The sequence below is a fragment of the Carcharodon carcharias genome, chromosome 3, assembly GCF_017639515.1.
Source record: "Carcharodon carcharias isolate sCarCar2 chromosome 3, sCarCar2.pri, whole genome shotgun sequence".
NCBI classification, from domain to species: Eukaryota; Metazoa; Chordata; class Chondrichthyes; order Lamniformes; family Lamnidae; genus Carcharodon; species Carcharodon carcharias.
The window spans coordinates 227,822,113-227,841,833 of NC_054469.1; the positions used below are offsets into that span (position 1 = coordinate 227,822,113).

The 19,721-nt window shown below is 43.0% G+C and overlaps 1 protein-coding gene across 1 annotated transcript; it reads right to left on the reverse strand.

Moving 5' to 3' along the window:
• Nucleotides 1–9,930: 9,930 nt before the first annotated feature.
• LOC121276320 (eukaryotic translation initiation factor 1b) lies at nucleotides 9,931–16,270 on the reverse strand. The gene is made up of 4 exons (XM_041184590.1): nucleotides 16,046–16,270; nucleotides 13,291–13,454; nucleotides 12,170–12,271; nucleotides 9,931–10,357 (listed from the first exon to the last, which is right to left on the reverse strand). The coding sequence occupies exons 1-4, from the start codon at nucleotides 16,074–16,076 to the stop codon at nucleotides 10,313–10,315; spliced, it is 342 nt and encodes a 113-aa protein (XP_041040524.1). The 5' UTR covers nucleotides 16,077–16,270; the 3' UTR covers nucleotides 9,931–10,312.
• Between the last annotated feature and the right edge of the window lie 3,451 nt (nucleotides 16,271–19,721).

Consider the following 19,721-nt stretch of genomic DNA (forward strand, 5'->3'; position numbering starts at 1 on the left):
TGCATTTGTTCAACAACAGAGAATTTGGAATTGGGAGTTAGGTTGCAGATCAGCAATGAGAGGCTAAACAGCCTTCTCCTGTTTCTATGTTCCTTGGATAGTTGATTGATGAAGTGCCTCTTGTGGCAATTTTCTAGGTAGCAGGCATCAATAAGCAATGTCCTTGGCAACAAATTCTAGTTACATACTAAATGAATGGAAGTCCTTTTAGTTTACACAACTGAGGTGGTTGTCAAGCAGGGTGTTCAACATTCACTGTATACAGTGCACAGTGCTTTTCTCCCGAGGGAAGCCTGTTGACATATAGAATTTGATAGTTTGGTTTGTAGAGTTTATTGAGTATGTAATTAACTGAGAAGGGGTCAACTCAGTTGGCTGGATGGCTAGCGTGCAGTTCAGAATAACGTACAGGTTCAGATTTTTAAAAATTCTTTCATGGGACATGGGCGCCTCTGGCTAGGCCATCATTTATATTGCCCATCCCTAATTGCCCTTGCAAAGGTGGTGGTGAGCCACCTTTGTTGAACCGCTGCAGTCTATGTGGTGTAGGTACACCCACAGTGCTGTTAGGGAGGGAGTTCCAGGATTTTGGCTCAGCGACAGTGAAGGACAGCGATAAAGTTCCAAATCAGGATGGTGGGTAACTTGGAGAGGAACTTGCAGGTGGTGGTGTTTCCATGCATCTGCTGCCCTTGTCCTTCTAGATGGTAGAGGTCGGGGCTTTGGAAGGTTCTGTTGAAGGAGCCTTGAGGAGCCCTGCTGCAGTGGTGGAGGGAGTGAATGTTCATGTTAGCAAATGGGGTGGCTTTGTCCTAGATGGTGCCATGGCTCTCAGTGTTGTTACAGCTACACACATCCAGGCAAATGGAGAGTATTCCATCACACTCCTGATCTGCACCTTGCAGATGGTGACTGGCTTTCAGGAGTTAGCATGCAAGGCACTCTCCTCAGAATTCCCAGCCTCTCACCTGGCTTTTGGCCACAGTATTTTTATGGCAGGTCCAGTCCAGTTTCTAGTCGATGTTGATAGTGGGGGATTCAGTGATGGTAATTCCATTGAATGTCAAGGAGAGGTGGTTGGTTTCACTCTTGGAGATGGTCACTGCCTTGCACTTGTGTGGCGCAAATGTTACTTGCGACAGATCTTGCTGCATATAGGCATGGGCTGTTTCAGCTGTTCTGTCTGAGGTAGACTTGGACCTGCCTCTTGGCCCTGCCCCTGAGAGTGGAAGGCAATGGCAAACCATCACTGACAAAAACTGCCAAGAAAAATGCCTCAGGATGAGGCATTAGCAGACATTGAGCTAAGGACCTGCCTTTGGGCAGAGCACACGTGAATGAATGAACTGAGATATCAACCTGAAAATAACATCCATAGTCTTTATACTGCGATGCAAAGCTGATTGACTGAAATCACCTGAGACAGCCTGGAAAGGTCCAATTAAAGCAATTGATAATTCTAAGTAGTCCTTGATATATAGGCTACAAGTCTTCTGGCAGCATAACTCCCCGATCACCTCCTGCGGGGATTACAAGTACAACCTTTGAACCCATAGGAACAAGGGTAGACTATTCAGTCCCTCCAACTTACCTTACATTCAATTAAATCATGGCTGATCTCTACCTTAACTCCATTTCCCTGCCTTTGCTCCAATGTTTCCTCAAATTTCTGTTTGCTGTTCATGGCTGGTTTTGTTGGGCTGCAAGGTCCCTTTAAAGATTAACGCAAAGCCACAACAGTTCAAAGGCAATGCTGCTTGCCTTTGTTCCCTGAGTGGTACAACCCAAATTGTTGTGCAGCCACCCTCCCATGCAACTTAGAAGAAGCTTTGCTTTGCTCCAAATCCCTCGATACCCTTGCCTAACAAAAATCTATTGACCTCTTGAATGCTTCAATTCTCCTAGAGTACGCACCCTTTTGGGGGAGGGAATTCCAGATACCTTACACTTAATCTGAAGCAGTTCTTCATGACTTCACTTCTAAATGGCCCAGCTCTCATTCTAACATTTATGCCTCCTTATTCTTGATTCCCCAACCAGAGGAAATAGTTTGTTTCTATCTGTCTCACTTGAAGAAAGCAATGGTGCACGGGATCCTTTTAACCACTATCAAATTACCCCGCAGTCTTCTATGCTCAAGAGACATCGGACAAAGTGTAACATTCAGGGTTAAAAAAACCCGGCTGGGTGGGTGTCTTATGGGATAGTTCAAGTACCTTCTGTGGTGTCTCACTCCAACCTCTGCTCCTTTTCCTCATACTATTGGAGGTGTCAACTACTGGAAACATTCCAAAGGCTGATGATTACTGATTACAAAAATGATGAGAAGTATAATATCATGCAGCACATTGTCCACAAGGCTCAAAGAGCTACTAACATTCCCCGGTACAGTGCTTATCAAGAGAGATAAGAAATGTCCTTGGTTTAATACCTAGGCCATAAAGATTAAATTGAAGCCAAGATAGAAGAACAATAACTAATCTTTGTAAATATAGGTAAAGAAATGGAGGAATGCCATGGGCCCCACACAAAACTTTCACAAGCTGTTGACTAGTCTACATCTAACCGTCAGGCTGACTGGCTGTTGGGGACATCCAGTGAAATAGGAACCGGCTGAACAAGCTCAAGCACAAAAAATGCCAATTTGCCTAGTTACACAAGAGCTCCTGGCCTGAAAACAACATATATTTATATAATACCCAGAATAATACTGGAATACCCAGTATATGCAATCTCATAAATACAATACAATAACCCAATCTTAAAAAATACTTAAGCTTTCTGATGAACATTACTCTCATCAAAATAAAAATCTGGTTTCTTGTATGCTACAATATAAAATGCGAGTATATTTTGTTATGTTATGGCAGCTAGTATATGCCCAGTGGACCAAATCCACAAGGGAAACTTGGCCACACTATCATAACAGTTTTGCAATTTGTATTTATTACGAGAAGATTTGGGCATTAAATTCAGAAGTAATGAGTCCACTAACAAATTTAGAAATTTTAAAAATTAAAAATTTATTAAGAAAAGAATTCAAACACGTACATAAGATTACAGTTACTTGATATAATAAATCCCCAAATTTCCAATTAACCTGACTCCCACCTACACTCCCCCTTTAAGACAACTGTCCAAAGTAGATGTTAAATTTAACTAGGCAATCCAGCAAGGTTACCACAACACCTAATCAACAGTGGAATTCCAGAGGCTTTTTAACTCAACTTTAGCTAATGCAGCAGCACTTCTTCTGCTGGGTGACAAGAGGCTTTTTCCAAGCCTATTTCTGTACCTTTTAAGATTTTACAAGGCCACACCCCCGCATAGCCTTGATATATGTTTATCTCTCTTCAATGTGTAAAATCCCAATGTTCTACATGCCTTTGGAAATTTACTTTTCCCATAATATAGAAATCTTTCATGATGTCAATATGGCCTTTCCCTTTTGGGAAAAATAAACGTATTGCTTTTATTTATTCTGCCAGTTGTAAACATTACACCATCCCATTAAAAATCAAACAACCCCTTCACTTATGTAAAAATGCTAATTTCATTCACACCCTATCTGGGGAATCCTCATCCTCGCTTATCCATCTCCATTTCAAAAGTCTGCTTTACACATACTCTTTTGATAATTTCAGTCTTGTGGTCAAGCGTCTCTAGTCTAATTAAATCAATCATACAGACAGAACCATCCACACTCACACCCATAAGCCTACAATAACATATTGAAAAATATGACAGTTTTGTGACAATAGACAAAGGCTCTTAAAGGGATCACAATTTATTTAACTGGGGAATTAACCCATTTCATGGCATGGTGGATGTATTAGTCATCATTACAGGAATAACTTGCACATGTAACATAATCTCAAAAGGTTTCAACACTACACTGTTTAGCATACATTGAAGATGACAACTTGTATTTATACAGTCTGTTTAATGTAGTAAGATGCCCCAAGCCACTTCACAGGAGTGTTATAAAACAAAATTTGATACCGAGGCACATAAGGAGATAGATGGACAGATGGTAAAAGCTTGGTCAAAGAAGTAGGTTTGAATAAGCATTTTAAAAGAGTGAAGAGAAGTTCAGGGAAGGAATTTCAGAGCTTAGGGCCATTCCAGCTGAAATTACAGCCACTGATGGTGGGATGATTAAGATTAGGGACGCTGAAAAGATGAGCATGAGAGCAGCACAGATATCTGAGAGAGTTGTAGGGCTGGAGGAGGCTACAGAGATGAGGAGGGGCAAGGGATCTGAAAACAAAGATGAGAATTTAAAATTGAGGTGTTGCCTAACTGATAACCAATGAGGGTTAGCGAGCAAAAGAGCGATGGGTGAATGCTCCTATATGCTTCGAGACACTAATCACTCAAACCAGCGCCCTACGCCCAACATCAGACTCCCAAAGCAACTGCACTACTCGGAACTTGGTCACGGCATGAGATTCCAGGGAGGACAGTGGAAGCGCTTTAGGGATGCCCTTAATACATCCTGGGGGGTCAAATATACCAGCCAATTCATGAGACACCCTGGCTTATACTCGACCAAAATGGAGAAGGCACATTCGGAAAGGCACCAAACACATTGAGAGACTTAATCAGGAACATGCAGAGGCAAAGTCAAGGTGTCAGAGGAAGCTCACAAATCTCCAAACACCTCAAATACCCAACCATTCAAATGCCACTTGCCCTCCATGTGCAGCCTGCAAACCACATGGGCTTATCACCCATCTCAGAACCCATCGAACCAGAATGGAAGCAAGTCATTCTCGATCTGGAGGACTGCCTAGGAAGAAGATGGGTGAATGGGACTTGGTGTGAGTTAGGACATGGGTGGCAGAATTTTAGATGATCTCATTTACAGAGGCAGGACAGGACTGCATGGGAATGGTCTAGAGCTAACAAAGGAATGAAAGAGAGCTTCAGCAACTGAGTTCAGATGGGCAGAGTAAGGCATGTTATGGAGGTGGAAACAGATGGTCTTAGCAACCGGGCAGATATGTGGTCAGAAGCTCATCTCATGGTCAAATTTGACACCGTGGTTGCAAAAAGTTTGGCTGAGTCTCCAACGGATGCCAAGTGATAGGTGACAATGGCCAGGGAAAATACTTCATGGCAGGGACCAAAGACACGGCTTCCCAAAATTTAGTTGGAAGAAATCTCTGCTCATTCAGTACTGGATGGCACTCAGTCTGACAATTTAGAGACAGAATGACCATGAGAGATGGTGGAGAGTCAGAGGTGGGTACCATCAGTGCACATGGAAATTGCTGCTGCTTTCTCAGGATATGTTGCTGAAGGAAGCATGTAGAGAAGAAATAGTGGGGAGCCAAGGTTAGTCCATTGGAATGTGAAGGAATAAGGGTCAAATAATATGGAATTAATACAGGAATATTAGATTTAAAGTTACCTTGGGTAAGTCAAACACTTTTTAACAAGAGCTGGCAAACACAATGTGGTTAATGCAGTATCTGTGGAGAGAGAAACAGAGTTAATGTTTTGAGCCCATGTTACTCCAGAGCTCTGAAGAAGAGTCATACAGACTCGAAACATTAACTCTGTTTCTCTCTCCACAGGTGCTGCTGGACCTGCTGAGTTTTTCCAGCAATTTTTGTTTTTCCAGTATCTGCAGTATTTTGTGAATTCACTGCTAAGAAAAACAAACACCTAAAAAAACAGTATTGTATGGTTCTTGCCATTACATTAGCACATACATTGCTACCTTTGATAATTAAAACTACAAATAGATAAAAGAATGCTAGGCCTCAAGCCTTTCTGGACACCGTCCCTTAACTAATCAACATTGACAAACATGACTGTTAACATAAAGTCTAATTTTCAGGAATTAAATAACATTTCCTAGAAATTGAATGGGCACTCCCATCATAATAGGTGGTCCTTTCACCAAATATGGGATACTAATTAGGGATGGTCTATTATTGATCAAATGAACATCTTCCATGTAACCATTAATTATACAACCCCAAAATTCATTATAAATATCTCAACCCAAACTCAAATCTTAAGATTTATTAGATTCACTTCAGACCTGTTCTGAACATAGTGAATCTCTCATACTCAGGGATTAAGGCAATATCTTAATACTTGATGGATATTCTTACTTTCTTTTGAAATGCTATATCTGTAACAAATAAAGTCTAAATCTAGGATTGTCAAATAGAACTAAGAACTAGCTACCTTTGCTTTTCTGATTTATTTAGCTTGCGATTTATACCTTTTGTATAACTGCAACTGTATGTTTTATTATAATAAATTTGTGCACGCTGAAAACTTTAATGGTCTCATTTAGACTTCTGTATCAAAGACTCACAAACTCCCACTCCAGTTCTCTTGTGGTAGGAGAACATTTACTGGGAAGTTTCACCCAGACCTTTACAATATCCTGGCAATTTAAATCTATTTAAGAGATCTTTTTACATAATCTACCAAGGAGTAGGTAATAATTCTGGTCGATTTCAATCCTTCATTTAGAGGTCGAGTAGGGCTCATAACCCAGTTACATGTCCTTGGGTCCAACTCCCTCTTACTAAAGTTGAGTGGAATTAAACAGAAGGCACATAGGACCTTAATTCACCTGCAAATATTAATAAAGGTTGCAATATACCACAGGAAGACACGAGGCAATGGTGCAACAGTGGGAAGGCAAGCCAGGTCAGTCTCTGACTCCCGTTGAACAGGTAAGAATGGAATTAGGCACGTGTAGTCCCATCCAGTGGGGCAGTGAAGCATTGAGGGAGCATGATGTGGTCAACCATGCCATTCTGCAGACAGGTCGAGAAGGATGTGGAGATATGTGACCATAACAAAGATAAACTAAAAGATGTGAATTTGATAATTTCCTTCAGGTTGGAAATTCAATTAGAATCAAACGTGGAGGCCTGAGAAAATGGAGGGGGTGGGGAGGGGCAACATGTTAATGGACTTGAGAGGAAAGGGAGTTTGGAGAGACCAAGGGCTGACATTTTGATTAAGAGTTCGACAGCAGATTTGAAGCAGGGGGAGGCAGTACTTAAGATAGAACTTGTAAAAATGTCAGCTAACGTGGGCTTGAGAAAGGAAGCCTGGGTGGTCGGCAGTTTAGTGAATAAGGTAGAGGGAACTGGAGGTGGGTCTTACGAACAAGATGTGCTGACAAAGAACATGAGGGGAGAGAGAGATTAGGGAAATTGCAAGCCCAGGCCAAGGTAGGAAACACAGGTAGGAAAGTAAATTGTGAAAAGGACTTAAGGAGACTACAAAGGGACATAGATACATTAATTGAGTGAGCAAGCAAAGATTTGGTAATTGGGTATAATGTAGGAAAATGTGAAATGGTCAATTTTGGCAGGAAAATAAACAAGAAAACTATCTAAATGGTGAGATTGCACAGCTGAGATTCAGAGTGATCTGGGTACCCTAGTGCATGAATCTCAAAAGGTTAATATGCAGATACAGCAAGTAACTAGGAAAGCTAATAGAATGTTATTGCCTATTGTGAGGGGAATTGATTACAAAAGCAGGAAGGTTATGTTTCAATTGTACAGGGCTCTGAGACTACATCTGGAGTAGTGTATATAGTATTGGTCTTCCTATTTAAGGATAGATGCAAATATGTCAGCAGCTCAGAGGTTTACTGGACTAAAACCAGGAATGGGCAGGTGTCTTATGAGGAAAGGTTGGAAGGTTAGGCTTGTATCCACTGGCGTTTAGAAGATTAAGAGGCGATTGCAACCTTTAAGATCCTAAGGGGTCTTGACAGGGTGGATGCCAAGACAATGTTCTCTCTTGCAGGAGAATCTAGAACCAGGAATCTGTTTAGAACCAGGAATCTGTTTAAAATTAAGGAGTTACTCATTTAAGACAGATGAGAAATTATTTGTCTGAGGGCTGTCTTTGGAACTCTCTCCCCAAAAGGCAGTGGAAGCAGAGTCTGAGAATATTTTTCAGGCACAGGTAGATATTCTTCATTAGCAAGGGGGGGTGAAAGGTTATCAGAGGTAGGCAAGAATGTGGGGTTGAGGTTTCAATCAGATCAGCCATGATGTTATCTATCAAGATACTAGGGGTTACCATTGACTAGAAACAGAACTGGACTAGCCATATAAATACGGTGGCTATAACAGCAGTTCAGAGGCTAGGAATCCTGCAAGTAACTCACCTCCTGAATCCCCAAAGCCTGTCTACCATCTACAAGGCACACTGGGAATGTGATGGAAAACACTCCACCTGCCTGGGTGAGTGCATCTCAACAACGTTCAAGAAGCTTGACACCATTCAGGGCAAAGTAGTCCATTTGTCTGGCACCCCATCCGCCAACACAGTGGCAGTATGTATGATCTACAAGATACACTGCAGGAACTTGCCAAGCCTCCTTCGACAGCATCTTCCAAACCCACGACCACTCATTTCTAGGACAAGGGTAGCAGGCACATGAAGGAATGCCACCTAGAAGTTCCTCCTTAAGCTACTCATCATCCTGACTTGGAAATACGTTGCCATTCTTTCACTATAACCGGGTCAGTATCCTGGAGCTGCGTCCCTAACTGGACTCTGTGTACCTACACCATATGGAGTGTAGTAGTTCAAGGTGGCTGCTCATCACCACCTAAGGGCATTAGGAATGGGCAATAAATGGCCTATCCAGTGACACCCGCATCCCATGAATGTAAACAAGTGGCAGAGCAGGTTCAAAGGGCTAAGTGGCCTTTGCCTTGGCCCAATGGATTTAGGGTAAGAGAATTGACAGAGGCGGAGATCAGGTCAATTTTAGTGACAAAGAAATCCATGAGCTCCTCATGCTTGTTGGAGTCAAGGGTGGAGGAAATAGGGGAACAGGGTTTAAGGTTTGCCACAAAGAAGCCATGGGTTGTATTTGCATTCCAGAATATTGGAATGATAATGAGCAATTCTAACAGATGAAAGCAGGACATGATAGCACTTTATGCTTCAATCCGATCTGGTGGTAAATGGTTAAAAGTTGTCTATCACATCTGTTCAAATCTACATACCTGGAGAATTCACTTATGGGGAAGCTATCACCCTTGATGACAATGCAATCATCCAGAATGAGCTCATGGGTGGCAAGCGCTTCATTCACAATTGAACATGTTTTAAAGGGGGATGGGGTGGTAATAGGTTGGCAGTTAACAAGGTCAGTGCTGGAAGTGGCGTATTGGATGAGATGACTGGAAGGATTAGCCCTCCAGCAGCTGACAATAGAGGCATTGAAGCCCTTGCAAAGTACTGCAAGCTATAACTGAACTCCTTGACAATCAAAATGAACGTTTCACATAACTTGTCAAGTCTAAAGGTTTCAATTTAATCAACCTGCAAAAGATTAGGATGCTAGGCAATGTAGCTCAGCGTGCAAAATTAACATTTCAAGTCATTTAATTTACAATGGGTGCTTTTTGCCAAATCTACTCCCAGGTTAGAGAATTTGTAACTATTAACTCATGTTGGTTGCCAGAGTTCTCTCCAGAGAAAGTATGCCATGCAGGGAGATCCCACATAACAAAATAAACCGTTCTGTTGAAGAGTCATACAGACTCAAAACGTTAACTGTGTTCCTCTCCACAGATGTTGTCAGACCTGCTGAGTATTTCCAGGTATTTTTGTTTTGTATTTTGAAGTAATGGGCTACTACCCCGAAATGAATTATTAAGTGCCAGCATAATACAAGCCACAATACATGATGAATGTGCTCCAAGTGCAATAGGGATGTTGTGATTGAAGAATCAGCTTCAGAAAGGAACACAAAAACATGCCACCAGACCAAAATGGGAGCATGAGTGACCACAGTAAAAATGTTACTAGTTTATGAAAAGTTGAGTGCGATCCAAATTATGAAGTTAAAATGAAGGATAATATAGCAAAACAATTCATACTTAAAAAACCAGTGATTATTCAGGACAAGCTGCACTCTTCAGAATACATAGCTGGTTTATTGTTAATTGCCTTATACAACATACATGGTTTTAATACAACAAAAAAAACTTCAAAATCAGGAAAATTTAAGTAGAACAATTAGCACTAAAACATTTCCATTGGAAATGTGCTAAATATACATATGTCTGTCATTTCATTACCATCTTATAGCAGTTTTCTTATGAGTTACTAGCCTAAATAGCACACTTCTTCTGTAGTCATGCATATCGGAGTTAAATTCTGAAGATCCAATCACATGGGAAGTCCATTCACTGCAGTAATTCATTCCTGCATAATATATATGTGTGTATATAAGCTAACAAATATAGAAAGAACCAGCCACACAACAGGAAACTTCAGGAGCTGTTACGCACATCCTTTAGAAGCCGTGGACCTTTAACTGCTCCTCCTTCACGATGCCAACCTGAGGGGGAAAAAAAAATACTGTATACAACCAGGCTCAAGGAACCCTCTAACGTGAATGTTTTTTTTAGGGATATGTACACAAAGAGGAAAAACTACTTTGAGAACAGAAAAGTTGCAACAAGAACTATGAATTGCATTATAAATTCAAGTGTACAAAGTCTACTAGCAATTGGAAATTTTAAAATTTGTTCATGGTGAAGCAACATTCTGAACAATAGCAAATGCCAACAGCATGTCACAAATCAGCTGCCTTGCTTGGGACTCCTTTAACACAAGACCAGGATTTAATTAATACTGACACTCCCTTTAAAGAGTGAGAAGGAAGTAACTTGTTTTTAGTAAGCTCTAGGAACTTCATAGAATACACAGTTCGGGCAAATTTCTCTCAGCAGTCACTCCCAATGTCCATGAGCATGCATTTTTAGAAAGTAGCAAGGGGCACAACTTCAAAAAGAGGCAGCCATCACAATGTAATTTCCCAACCTACAGTATGTTTCCCCAACACCAGGTGGCTCCAAATTGATTCTCAACCCCATCTAACTTGCACCTCTTTTCCCACTGACGGAATGACTGTCTTTAGCCAACCTCACCCCCGATCACTGCTCAGAATTTTGCCCTGCATCTTCAGACCATTACATCTCCATATTGCCCATCTCTCGAGGTTTTACTTTCTCAATAGCAGCTCAGATACAATCCAGTTCCAGAGTTTTAAATGCGTTCCTTTAGGAGGACACAGGCTGGCTAAATGGGTAGACACATTGCAGATGAAATATGAAATGCTGCAATTCTGTAGGAAGATGAAGGGAGGTAATATAAACTAAATGGTAAAATTTTAAAAGGGATCTCTGAAGGCGCCAACAACAGTTGAGAATGCTGTTATCAAAAACAGTAAATTATAGTAAAGGATGTCGAAGTCTGAGGGAGGGTATCAAAGAGATTATTAGATGGTTCAAATTATGCGGAGAGACTACTGAAACAGATAGTTCTCCTTAGAGCCGAGATGGTTAAAAGGTTTGATCAAATCCTAAATGAGAAAAAATGAGAACCAGTTTCCAGTAGCAGAATAGTCAGCAACTAGAAAACAGATTTAAGGGGACAAGACTGTTGTGATTTGGAATTTACTGTCTAAAAGGGTAGCAGAAGCTGATTCAATGAAAAAACTTGCAAATTGGATTAATGCTTGAAGCGGAAAGAAATCTCCAGGCTATGAAGAAAGAGCACTGGAGTGGAACTGATTGAACAGTTCTTTCAGGGAGCCAACACAGGCAATGGATTGAATGGCTTCCTTCAGCTTAGTATCATTTTATTTATGAAGCTGTTCCATTTAAAATCGTTTAAAATTTCATATAAAAGCAAAAGTGACTGCATCTGTGAAAATTTGCCTTTTACATTTTTAAAATAAAAATTTAAGATGGATTGATTACTCCAAATATGGAAACTGCAGACAGAGTGCCTTACCCATGTTTCTAATCCATGCCAAATATGTAAACAAGCACTTAAAAGCAAAATCAAACAAAGACCAATTGTAGGCTGCCCACTACACATTTTCAGAACTCAATCTCCAAATGTAATTGATGTCACTAAACAGTTCAACATGAGAAAGTCATGAAATACTAAAGATCTCCAAGTATTTGTAAAAGCTTCGGCGAAAAGGCCTCCCACTCTGGATTTTTAAAAAATTAGTCACAATAATCAATTTCAGTGGTACAAGGCTAAAGGTAGATCACAAGATTTTTGGAGTAATGCCTAATTTCAACTTTACTCAGATTTTGGATTCCTAGGGGAATAAATTGAACAATTTTTGCCTCACCTCCAGAAGAAACTGGCAGATATTCTTCCGCTGGTCACCTTGAAGTTGGATTACCTCACCGTATTCAGGGTGTTCTATCACAGTACCATTGCAGGCAAATTTCTAAGAAAATAAAAAGGATCAGTTATGCAGAAATTTTTTTCTAGGTGGTAAACTCGACTAAACAGACAACTGCTCCAACTACTATTTTAAGCGATCAAGCAGTAAACATTCAGTATTCTGATGGAAGCTATGACATTTCCAGCCCCCCAAACCTAATATAGGGCACCAAATAGACAAACATGCCATTAGTTTAAGCTTTCATGGGTTTAAAAATGTTCCCAGTCCAGTTTAAATAGATACTTCTAGTCTCAACAGAAAGGTTGGGGGTTACCATTTGTGCCACAAAGGCAGCTTTACAAAAATCTTATTCAGCTATGCGCACCACAAAAACAAACCAATTGGTTAGGTAAAGCTTAGAACAACTCAATAGCACCTTTAGCAGAACAAAAGGTCCCAAATAGACAAAAGCAGCATTTCGTTATTTGCTCTCAATGAGACTCAACTCACCCCAGGATAAATGGGTACAGAAAAGCCTGTATACAAAGACGAAGTCGATAACAGCAACTAAACTGAACCCAAAAACCCAAACAGGGCCACATATTTCCACTATTACACATGTAGCCTCCAGAACACCCACTGATAGCAGCCAGGATACTAGCATAACATTTCCTTCACATAAGTCTGGAAGATTCAGCTCTTTCCAAGAAACCAGGTGCAATATGGATATGTAGTCAGTATTATTTGGAATTTGGAAGGACAGGTTTAACAAGCCTCACTTGTGTTGACTCCATAACTGAGCTTTAAGGGTCATAAAGATTAGTATTCTCAAAATATATCAAGAACAATTTCCATCATCTCTTATGAAACAAACCCTTTATAGTCATTGGATAAAAGTATAGGCTGCATAGTCTTATAGATGGTATCAAGTCCAAAATTGTATTGCAAGAATTAGGAAAAGCTAAATAAATCAAATACATGTTCAAACCAGGGATCTCCACCAGAAGCTATTTTCCTACATTACCATTTTCATCTGTAGAATAAATCCATGCCTAATCTGTATATCATGGGCAGAAAAATACCTTTTTAAAGGCTTTCACAAGTTTCTTTTTATCATAATCATCTGCAATTCCTTGGACGGTGGTCAGTGTCTTCCTGCCGTTACGTTGTTGAATTCTTATATGGATGTATTCTTCAGTCCCTGCCGGGAGGCGGTCGTCACCCTTAGTTGCATCAGCAAAGGGGTCTGCAACAAGTTCAGAGTTAGCAACATTTCTTAGCTCAAGATTCAAAAACATGGAGGAAACATTTTATTTGAACTAAATTATGAAAAGTTAACACTGAAGGCTTTTTTGGTATGAAATTACATCAAACAGTTACAGCACAGAAGGAAGCCATTCAGCCTGTGAGAAAGTGCAGGCACTCTGCAGGAGCAGCTAAACCAGTCCCAGTGTCCCACCCTTCCCCCATAAACTAACTTTCTTCAGGTGCTTACACAATTCCTTTTTGATAGCCAGGATTGAATATGTCTCAACCTTTTCAGGTCAGTGCAATCCAGATCCTAACCACACTACGAATCCATGCTTGCCTTCCCTAATTGCCCAAGTGAGTTTAGTCCTGGATTATCATCTCTAAATGCTTTCCCACTACCAAGGTTAAACTGACTGGCAAGTGGTTGCCAGGTTTATCTTTAGACCCATTAACTGAATGACAGTCCAACATTTGCAATTCTCCAGTCCTCCAGCATCACTCCTTTATCGATGGATTATAGCTAGTATCCTTGTAATTTCCACCCTTACTTCCCTTAGCACCCTCAGATGCATTCCACGGATTGTTGACTTAGCAACCTTTTTGAGTGCATCCAGCCTTTCAAATATCTCTAGTAGCCCACCTAGAATCAACCAGATCCTCGTTCTCAATGACTGTGGCAGTATCAGCTCCCTTGGTAAAGACAGACACTCACTCATTTAGTAGCTCAGCCATGCCCTCCATCCAAATATGTAGAATCCATCTTTGGTCCTTAAATCAGCCCCACCATCCCACTTACCATCCCTTTACTATTTAAGCAAAGGACTTTTGGATTCCCTTTTCTATTAGCTGATAGTCTCTTCTCATATTCTCTTCGACGCATGTCTGCCCTTGCTTCATTTTCACTTCATCAACCTGACATTTGTCACATGCACAGCAGTGTGTACCTGGAATGTGCGCACAGTGGGGGTGTGAGAGAGAATGGAGTATGTAGGAGGAATAATAGTGTGTGGGGGGGGGGGGGGGGGGGGGGGGGGAGAAACGACAAGGTGGGGTTGTTTGGGAAGGTGCATGGAGAAGTCACGGGGGTGACAGACCTGGAGGGGGGGGAGGAGAGAGAGAGAATATGTGTGGGGGGAGTCACATGGGGGGAAGGAAATGTGTGGGGGAGGGGGCGGTAATGGGTAAGGGTTAACTTTGATGCAGGGAAATTTGTTGGTGGGGAGATTCTGGTGGAGGAACGGGGGGGAGTTTTGGCAGGGATTTGTTGATTGGGGAATGTGGGGGGGAGGGGGAGACACTGCTGCGTGGGAAACTGAGGGTGAGTGGGGGGGGGGGGGGGGGAGGAGGAGGAGAGAGCTTTTTGGCAGAATGCATTTGTGTATGGGGGGGCGGGGGGGTGTTTGTTGGAAGTGAGTGTGGGGGTGGGGGGGGGGGAGAAGGAGGGGGGGGACGGAAGGGTGTGGAATTTGTTGGAAAGAATGTGCGTGGGAGAAGGGGATGATGACGTTTAATGGGGAAGAATTAGCGAAGAGAGAGACTGAGGGAGGGAGGAGAGAGGAGGAGTAGGAGGGGAGGAAGGGGGGGGGGGGGGGGGGGGGGGGAGAGGAGGTGAGGGGAATGCGAGGGGCCGGGGAGTTAAGTTGGGGTGGAGCAGCACCGCCGACAAAATGACAGAAAAAAAAAAATCAACGAACCCTCCATAAAATGGCGGCGGACCCTTCCCTAAAGTCGACGGAGACGTCTCCCTCCCTCCCTGTCTGCAGGCTCGGGGCCGGCCGGGCCGGGCTTTCACAGGGGGTCGGGGACATTCGGGTGGGGTGTTTTTTTTTTAAATTATAAAATAAAAACGGAGGGTGCGGGTTTTGGGGAAACCTCAAAAAGCGGCGTCATTTTCAGAGCTTCAACACCCCACCCCCCCCCCAAAAAAAAAAACACCCACCCCGGGCCTTCTAAACCCCGGGTGAATGTGGACACCCTCACCCCCCCCCCCCCCCCACCCCACCGTGTTATTCCTTAATATCCCCCCCCCCCCCCCCCTCACCCCCACCCCAATGTGCCATCCCGGGCTCCCTCCCCATCTCTCGCCCCTCACCCAGCGGCCTCCCCTCCCCCCCCCCCCCCCCCCCCCCCCCCCCCCCCCACCCCACCGTGTTATTCCTTAATATCTCTCCCCCACCCCCCCCCCCCCCTCACCCCCACCCCAATGTGCCATCCCGGGCTCCCTCCCCATCTCTCGCCCCTCACCCAGCGGCCTCCCCTCCCCTCCCCCCCTCCCGCCGCCATTTTACCTCAGCCCCTCCATCCAACAAAAGGCGGAAAAAGAAAGGCGCGAGGCGAAACCTTCAAAGTACATTTTTTTTTAAAAAAAAACCCCCATTAAAACAACGCGTTAGAGACACAGTTAAAAAGAAAAGCCGGGGGTTTTGAGGTGAGGTGGAGGTGAGGGAGGGAGAGGAAGAAAACGAGAGGTTCGAACCGGGGAAATCCGAAGGAGAAACGTTCAGGACGGGAAAAGCCGGTGACCGGGGGGGGGGGGGGGGGGGGGGCGGGGGAGGGTGAGAGGAAATAAAAACCCAAGAAACTCACCAAAAGATTGGAGGTTCTGGATAGTGGACATGCGATATTAGTAGAAAGACTGGTCGAGAACGAAAAGCTGGTCGCCCTGGGAATGCTGACTTGCTTTCGACTGGATCTGTCTCCTTGGCTCCGACTGAAGTGTTTTCTCCTCGAAGGCGAGCGGCCCGAATCGCTCCGTCCGTCCCCGCAGCTCAGCACAAAATGGCGGCCGCCCCCCGCGGGGGCGGGGCCGTGACGTCGCAGGCCGCCGCCGCACGGCGCGCCGGGAGCTGTAGTCCGCGCCGGCCCGCCGGGCACGCTGGGATTTGTAGTCCCCGCCCCATCTCTTACCCCCCCCCCCCCCCCCCCCCCCCCCGGCTCCCTGCACTGACTCCGCTGCGCGGTCCCCGGCCAAGATGGAAGTGATTGGGCCATTCCACCCGCCCCATCCCCCACCTGTCAATCATCCTTGCTGTAAGATTGATTGCGGGCTCCTAACTGGGATGCACCTTTAAATTTGGTTTTTGGTTTTGCAGCGACCTTAACTTAGGGGCTGCGTTTTATTTTACCCCTCTTTTTGTTAATTTAGTTTATTTGGTGGGCTTTAAGAGAGCAAACTTGGATCCAAGTAATTTTCCTCCACCCTGTGCATTAAAATAATTTGTAAAATATCCTCCGCTCACTGCATTCGGTCGCAATAATTTGTGATATGTAACTGTCCCCCCCAACGCTGCATTTTGTTGGAGAAATAATTTGTAATACGCAATATCCCCCACTCACTGCACTCTGTTGGGATAAGCTGTGGCATGTAACTGTCCTCACTGCAAATTGCTGGAAAAATAATTTGTGATATATATATATATATAAAACTGTCCTCCACTCACTGCATGTTGCTGGAGAAATAATCGATTTGTAATATGTAGCTATCCCTTACATTGTATTTTAGGGAAGAAAACAACTTGCATTTGTATAGTGCCTGGCAAACAGCAATATGATAAGGACTAGTATTTGTTTCTGGTGATGTTGGTTGAGGGGTAAACTTTGGCCAGGACACTGGGGATAAACTGCCCTGTTCTTCAAAATTGTGTCACAGGATTATTTGCACCTGAGAGGGGTAGATGAGTCCTGGCTTTAACCTCTCATCTGAAAGACAGCACCCTGGTGCAGCACTGGAGTGTCAGCTTGGAGAGGGACTTGAACCCACCACCATTTACTCAGAAAATTTGTAATATCCTTCTCACTGCAGTTTTCTGGTGAATCCCCCCCCTTATTTATGCAGAGGAGTTCCTGCGTTCTGTTTGCTGCGGTTCTTTTCAAACACACTTTTGTTTGCTTTCTTGCCCACATGTCAATGCTTGCTGCATTGTTCCAGTGAAGCCCAACGCAAACTGGAGGAACAGCACCTCATCTTCCGACCAGGCACTTTGCAGCCTTCCAGACTGAATATTGAATTCAACAACTTTAGATCTTGAACTCCCTCCTCCATCCCCACCCCCTTTCCATTTCTTCCCCCTTCCTTTTGTTTTTTCCAATATTATATATAGATTTTTCTTTTCCCACCTATTTCCATTATTTTTAAATCTTGTAAGCCATGCTAGTCTTTCCAGCCCACCCCCACTAGACCTGTACCTTGAGTGCCCTGCCATCCATTCTTAATTAGCACAATCGTTTAGATAATATCACCACCTTCAACACCTCTTTGTTCCTTTGTCTGTGACATCTTTTGATTATCTGCTCCTATCACTGCTTGCTTATCCCTACAACCACACCACCACCTCCCACTTCTCTACCCCCCACACCTTAAACCAGCTTATATTTCACCCCTCTCCTAATATTCACCCAGTTCTGTTGAAGGGTCATGAGGACTCGAAACGTCAACTCTTTTCTTCTCCGCCAATGCTGCCAGACCTGCTGAGTTTTTCCAGGTAATTCTGTTTTTGTTTTGTTTGCTTTGTTGTTTTGCTGAGTGAAGTCCTCCTTTGCTTTTTTGTCATAAGTCCCATCCCGAGCCCAACTAAGCAGCCGAGAGGGGACTTCAAGCTTTGGGAGAACTAGCTCTGTAGCTGCTGTGGAAACTCCTGTATTATTGCTGTTCCCTTACTTGGAATCACACTGTCTGCCAATAAGCAAAAAATGCAGTCACGTATACAGGCGGTGGGTTTGGCTCCTGTGTTGAATCCCAGCCTTTCCATGGCAGGGTAAGCAAGGACATTTTAATTGGCACCTATCCCAGCATAGTAGATCTGAGGGAAACGGTGCTGCTCTCAGTCAAATGATGCAACTTTGGTTCACTTTGAATACCATAGCAGCAGTACCATAGTGAGAATGTTAAATGCTGAAGGAGCAGGATGTTGCCCTTTTTTAGGTATGGCTTCAGCCCATTGCATTACGTTACTGACACCCAAACCATTTATCACCAATATTACAGAAATATCTTAGCTCTAAATAAGTATGAATAAAAACAAACAGCCTAAGAGCTGATCACTTAACAGCAGCAAATTTTCCTGGAACAATTAAATACTGGTAACGTTTATTAATTACATGCCTTTAACATTAAAGGATAGAGTTCATGTTGATCATACATAGAGCTATACTTAGCTTCCAACATTGGTCCTGTACCAACCAGCTCAGCTTTCATCATATTACTAGAACCCCCTGCTCTGTTCTCAGCATAACTGGATCACACAAGCCAAATTTCCTGTTAGATCGCTCATTTTGTTTTGGATGAGAAATGCATGCAACTCTTAAAATTTAACTCAGCTCCCAACCTTTCACTGGCTTTACCATCTGTGTTACATTGGCTGGTCATAACTGTTAATCTATATATCTGATTTTTTTATGGTTGCTATTTTAGTTCAGATTCCAGGAGACTTTGGCATGTGTAAGCAGCATTTAACATGCATGCTGAATTCAGTTCGTTTATCCTGGAAAGGGATTCATAGATTCACACATTATCAGTACAAACACTGTAAGCAGACTCCTATATTCTGATACCCCAGAGTACTAACTTGCAAAATATCAATGCTGAAGCAACTAAAACAACACTCCGCCCTGCTCTCATGCCCACATGCCTGTCCTTGGCCTGCTGCAAACTGGAGGAACAGCACCTCATCTTCCGACTAAGAACTTTACAGCCTTCTGGACTGAATATTGAGTTCAACAATTTTAGATCATGAACTCTCTCCTCCATCCCCACCCCCTTTCCGATCCCCCCCCTTTTTTTCCCAATAATTTATATAGATTTTTCTTTTCCCACCTATTTCCATTATTTTTAAATGTATGTCCATCCATTGTTTTATCTCTACCTTTTAGCTTATTTCTATTTCTTCACCCCATCCCACCCCCACTAGGGCTATCTGTACCTTGCTCGTCCTGCTTTCTACCCTTAATGTCAAGAATTAAAACATTCCTTAGCTAATATCACCACCCTCAACACCTCTTTGTCCTTTTGTCTGTGACATCTTTTGGTTATCTCCACCTATCACTGGCCCTCTTTCCAGCTCTACTTGTCCTACCACCACCCCCCCTTAAACCAGCTTATATTTCACCTCTCTTCTATTTTTCCTTAGTTCTGTTGAAGAGTCATACGGACTCGAAACGTTAACTGTGTTCCTCTCTGCAGATGCTGTCAGACCTGCTGAGTTTTTCCAGGTATTTTTATTTTTGTTTTGGATTTCCAGCATCCGCAGTTTTTTTTTTGCTTTTA